The sequence below is a fragment of the Opisthocomus hoazin genome, chromosome 1 (assembly GCF_030867145.1).
Source record: "Opisthocomus hoazin isolate bOpiHoa1 chromosome 1, bOpiHoa1.hap1, whole genome shotgun sequence".
Classification (NCBI taxonomy): Eukaryota; Metazoa; Chordata; class Aves; order Opisthocomiformes; family Opisthocomidae; genus Opisthocomus; species Opisthocomus hoazin.
Window position 1 is genome coordinate 3,463,690 of NC_134414.1, and position 6,000 is coordinate 3,469,689.

The 6,000-nt window shown below is 49.8% G+C and overlaps 1 protein-coding gene across 1 annotated transcript in view; it reads right to left on the minus strand.

Moving 5' to 3' along the window:
* The window catches only part of PGM2L1 (phosphoglucomutase 2 like 1), a 50,237-nt gene extending 44,600 nt beyond the window's left edge, over positions 1 to 5,637 (minus strand). The window contains exon 1 of the mRNA XM_075414695.1: positions 5,276 to 5,637. Coding sequence (XP_075270810.1) covers positions 5,276 to 5,386 — 111 coding nt within the window. The 5' untranslated portion in view covers positions 5,387 to 5,637. The remainder of the gene's footprint in view (positions 1 to 5,275) is intronic.
* Positions 5,638 to 6,000: the final 363 nt, after the last annotated feature.

Below are 6,000 nucleotides of genomic sequence, written 5' to 3' on the forward strand. Positions count from 1 at the left end.
CCCCATCGTTGTCCTACAGGGAGCTAGAAGCTCCCCACAGCCACAGACAACGCAAGCTTCCAACACATCGCCGTACCCTGCCACAGCCCCACCAGCAGCCAGAGAATCCCCACAGCCACAAACAGAGGAACCTCTCCATCACCTACCTTAAGCGCATAAAGTTCCTCAAAATAAAGTTTCTGATTCTTGAACCCCTTGGCTGGTTCTTTGAGTTTGTGCTGTCTTTTTCGGTAACCTTTTGGGGGTTGTTCCTTGCTGTCCTCGTTTCCTTATATTTCAGCATCTTTAAACACATGTGTGTATATATACATGCGATATGCACACACATATAAATATACATATATGAAATATACCTATGAATAAATCCAAGAGCTGCACAGAGGAATCCGGGTGGGTGGAAGGCACCAGGGCTGGGTGCTGCAGGGCTTCCCAGAAGCCACCTCTTTTATATTGGCCGAATACAAAACAAGAAACCTTACATAACTGCTTTTTTACAGTCATTTCTGCATGTCTTTTTAAATAAACTGGACTGAAACCTATTGTAGTAATGCTTTACAGCTCACTGCTGCTGGAGGAGGCAGTTTTTGCCTTCCCAGGCTGCTCCCACTAATGTGCTGGCCCCTTTCTTGTGTCAGGAAAAACATTTATGCAGCTGCAGCGACTGATCAATAACGAATCCACTCCCTCCCCCTGCCACCCTGGATCCATTCCTTGAAAAACTGCACAAATATTGTGCCAGCTCAGGCAGGTGGGGAGGGGGAAGTAAAGCAGCGAGGGAGAGCATACCTTCTTTCTGCAATTCTCTCATTATGTTCTGATGCAGAATAAAACGAATCCATTTCTCAGAACATTTTAAACTCCTTAGACCACCCAAATATGTGCAGACCAGAAGCTGAAAAGCCACAAAAGATCCTACATCAGACGGAATACTTACATTTATGAACTCAAAGGCACCTAACACAGACAATTTCCAAGGTATACAAAGCAAGGCTTAATGCTGAAGTCTTATTTCTGGTATCTGGAAGTCAGAGTGTGCAAACACAGAACAGCAATGCCCTTTCCCACCTCCATGACAACACAGACAGCAATATAGGCAATAATTTATCAACACCAACAGTAATGCCATGAAGTATAAGCTTCAAGACTATCCTGATGGACTTCATATAGTTTAATGTCTTGGAACAGGCACTAAAGCACAGTACTTGTGTTGTTTTAGAGCTTCCCCCATTTCACGGGGTTGTTTACGTGCTCTCAGTAGTCTTGGTTGTACCAACATGGGTTTGTGCCCTGCTCTACCCAGGATCAACTATTTGAGTAATTCATAATTTTATCTCCCATGTTCTAATGTTAGAGCTTGCAATGCATACATGTAACGTTGAATAAATTCTCTTTTTATTTGCGGCCAATTCCTAGACTTTATTTTCCAATTTTTATTCTTAAAAACTCACTTAAAAGTCTTAGCAAGAAAAAATACTGCAAGTTGAGTAACAGGAGCCGGTTACTGGTCTCTAACTACCAAGTCCATTGCCTCTTGAAACGCACCTTCAAAGTCACAAAAACTAAAAACACTGAGGAGCACTCCAAAAAAGCAAGTAGGAAGCTACCTGTGCTACATTTGCACACTGACAATGAGTCAATGAATTAGGAAAATAAAATGAGAGGACAGCGAAAAGGGCCTGCACATGCAGCTCCTGGAGAATTAATTCAAGTTTTTCCCCCATGAGATGTTCTAACAGTGCCTTTGTAATAACCACAAAACATCCCCTTCTCCCAGATACGCTGCACCTCAGCAACCACAGCCCCGGAACAGTCTGTGTACAAACACTCCTCCGTATCTCTACTGAAGACGGGCAAAGCTGGCTACACTGAGCACGCCTGGGGAACGGTCATCTTGTCAGCAATCCTACAGGGCTAATTAATAAGCAAACGGCTTGAGCTTAGGCTTCATTTTTACAGAGTGAGGAGTTACTGAGGGAAAGCAAGAGGGCACTTGTTATCTACTCTGACTTGTAGACAAAGCTGCAAATCTTTCTTTGGGACCATGTTTTTCATTAAGTAGATCAGGATCTTGATCATACTTTTCTCTCCCACCAGCTGCTGAGCCAGTTATCGGACCCTCAGACTTCCACTGAAACCTCCCCTGCTGCTACGTACAACAAATGATCAGCTACTGCACCGAGCACACCCCATTTTCCTCCCACTCTGTGTGCAGAACATTCTTGCCACTCTGTAAAGCCACTGGGACAAGCACATAAAATCATTACTACAGCCAAGGTCCAAAATTCTAACGTTTGCTCTAAAGAGAAGCAGTTTTCTCAGAGACAACTGCTCTGACACAGCTTCTATATAAGCCAGGCTCCTTCAGGAGACTCAAGGCAGATGTGGAGGTACAATAGCAAAGTTAGAGAGTGGATGAAGCGGAATTAAAGGGAGGAAAATACAGAACAATGATTAATTGTTCACACAGTTTACTAGGCAGGACCGAACAAAAGGTGGGTGCCTTGTGCCTCCAAGCCTGTCTCAAAGACAAAAGTAAACACACAGCAGTTAAGGAGAGAGAATGGGAAAGGAGGCAGATTTAGTCAGAGAGCTTCCTCTAAGTCAGCTGCTAGAAATTCTAACAAAGATGCGCAACACAGGTGACGGAGAGGGAAAGCAGAAAGATCATCATATGGTCAGGTCTCCTGCACCTACCCTCACCCCAGCCTGTAATCAGTTACTGTTTTAGAACAGGTCAGCACGTATACCCAAATCAAAAAGGATGAAGAGCACAGCTCTAAGAATTAATTACAGCAAGCAATTTTCAATTAAGTTAGAGGACAAAAGCTCCCCACAGCTAAATACAGCTGTGACTGCAGCGCATGGATTTTTTTCCTTGATCAGAGGCAGCAAAAATCCCTACGGCCAAGGAAGCCGGGGGGGCAGGGAAGGGGCAAGACAGAGACAGCTCCTTGTCTTGCTGTTTGATAAGGAGCAACCTACAGAGATTTCTTAGGTTTGTGGCAAAATATGAAGGCATCAAACAAATAATCCCTCCTCATGGCATACTTGCCGGTTTTTCCTCGCCTCCCTGTCCCACAACACCATCACCTCTTTTGTTTACATCCTCTACAGAGCGACCACAAGCGCTTCTGAAGCGGCCCTGCCCTGAGCCACGCAGCCCCTCTCCTGCAGGAGCATCGAGTCCTCCTTCTCCAGGCAATTCTGAGTTTTCAAAATTCAGAGGAACTCTCTTGGGAATCTCTCCAAGCAATAAGTTCCAGCAGCCTTGTGGAAAAGGTCATGATTATCACCTGGGGAAGCAAGGGTAAACAGGTATTATCAAACTGACTGTTCAGTTTGTATTTTATTGGTTAACATTATTTTAAAAATTTGTCAAAATGTAAAAAGAGTCACTGTTTTGTGTTCTGGTATATTACTCATTATTCACGTAACTAACTTGCTTAGCATTGGTGGCTAACTTTGCTGGAGCCTTAGGCCGCACGCTGTGAACGTGTCACCTGGATACAGAGAACTTTTGTTGAAGCCCTGCCAGTGAAGGAGTGCCCCAAGGACCCAGTTGCAGCTAGAAGACAAGGAAGTTATAAATCGTCAATACACAGCAGGAGGGCCTCTCTGAAGATAAGAGAAGAGCCTTCAGCCTGCCCAGGAACAATGCAGTGCCCAGGAACAGGGCCCAGTGAGGGACAAAAAGACCCCAGATCCAAAAAACACCATTGGATCAGCTGTCGTGTGGACACCATGGGGAGAGCGCATGTGGGGCGGGAACTTAGATTGTCCACGTAGATTTGCCCAGGGATTTCTTTGTTTGGGGTCCCCCTCTGGAGGCACCCAGCTCGAGCTGTTTTACACCACTGGACCACTCAATAAATTCGTCTGGCATACGTTGTGTCAGAGACTCTGCTTCTGGAGACCCAGGGTCGAGCTTGAGTGAAGAGGAATCATCCGAGAGTGAGCGTGTGGGGAGTTGAAAAGGGGCAGCCGTGGGCTCGCTGGAGTCGCCCGCTGCGAAGGGACTCTGGTCCTTACAGTGAGCGTTGGGTAGTGTGTGTGAATCTCCTTGAATGGTGGGTGAAAGCTCGGGCAGCAGCTTCTCCCTTAACACCAGTAACCTTAACATTAAAAAGTATAAGCTCTCTTACTTCATATATTTTTAGGATAAATATATATTAATATGTTTAAATAAAAACAACCACCCCTTTCAACACACTAACCAGAAGTTACATAAAAAAAAAAAAACCTACTGAGTTTGATCTGGTTTACCAAGCGTATTATCAGGAATGCCATTTCCCTTTCCACCCCTTCCCCCCTACGCCACTATCCCCAGATATTTTCACAACAGCCGCTCTGAGCGCAGAATGTGCAGATGGCAAGTGTTAATTCCTACAAAAATGGAAGGAGAGAGCGTATTTCCAAGTAACAGACAGCTAAAAGAAGCCACAGATAGAAACCTAAACCACTGGTGCACTGGTAGTTTACCCTCTGTCGTCTCCAAGATATTTTTTAAAGCATAGGCCACGATGTTTGGACAAACCAGCTGAAAAGAAAAGCCACCCTTTCAACAATGAGTTAAGCAAAATAAACTCCAATAGTGTATTATTATTACAGCCCCAATTTCACTTTGGATGGTTTAATCAGAGCAAAACCAAGCCTGCAGTCCTCCAACACCCCCTCGGAGCTGAAAGGGAAAGGAGCACACCAAGACTCGGACCTCTGGAGCCCATTTCTTTCCTGGGGAGGGTGTTAAATTCAGGAAGCTCAGCAAAACAAAATTACGCCATTCGACTAACCACGTTTTAAGCCATTGGACAAAGCCTTCCTTCAACCTGGTTTCACCAGGCGCGTGGCTCCCGTCTCAGCGACGCGAAGCAGGTGCGGTGCTCCATGTGCCAGGTAGATGACATCACACCATCCCTTCGCCAGGTACGGCCCCTGGACGGCCTCACGCCTCGCAAGGGTAAGATTTACCCATCACGGGGTAAGAATTTCTCAGGTACAGCTCGGCAAGACCCGGCTATTCTTCGCAGGGCACCTGCCACAGCAAGGCCTCCCGCGACCCCAGGGGAAAGGGCTGTGCTGAGGGAAGGCGAAGGGCCCCGGGGAGGGTAAAGGGACTACCTCGGCACCAGGGAGGATGGAAGGAGATGGCATACGCGATGGGATCGGGGAAGGAAGGACAAAACAGCCCCGGGAGGGCGGAGAAGCCCCCACCGGGAGCTGGGGGGGGGGGGGGGGGGAGGGGGGTGTCTCTCGCCGCCCCCCGCCACACACCCACCTTGTCCCAGCTCAGCCACTGCCACACCGCCTTGTCCAGCTGCGCGTCGCCGGTGCTGCGGGCGATGAGCACGTTGGAGTTGACGTCCCCGGGGGCTCCGCACTCGCCCATGTCGCCGTTTGCGGGGGGTCGCGGGTGGAAGGCGGCGATGACGATGACGACGACGATGGCTTTTCACTTGGCGACGGCCGCAGCGGCACCGCGCATCGCCGGAGGGGAAGGGAAGAGCGAGGGGAGGCGAGCGGGTACCCGGGAGGCCGGGGCTCCCCGCGGCAGCCGCTATTTACCTCAGCCCGACGCGCGCTAACGGCGATCGCCTCAGCCGGCAACGATCGCGGCGCGCGCCCGCCCCGCCCCGCCCCGCGCGCGCTCCCAAGCACCGCCCAGCCCGCCCGGCCGCTCCTCGACAACAACCTCCGCCCCGCCCCGGCGCCGCGGCCCCGCCAATCACTCCTCGCCCTCACGCCCGTGGCAAGGCATGACGGGAAATGTAGTCCGAGCGGCCGCTGCGGGCTGCGGAGGGGAGGGGCGGGTGGGCGGGAGGAAACTACAACTCCCGGCGGGTCTTGCGGCGCGGGCGGTGCGCCTCAGGCTGAGGGGAAGCGGAGAGGGCGGAGGGCGCGGAAGCTTTGCCTCCCTTCAGCCGGGCCAGCGTCGGGGGAGCCGGAGTCTCCCGCTGTATATCACAGAATCCCAGAATGGTAGGGGTTGGAAGGGACCTTTGC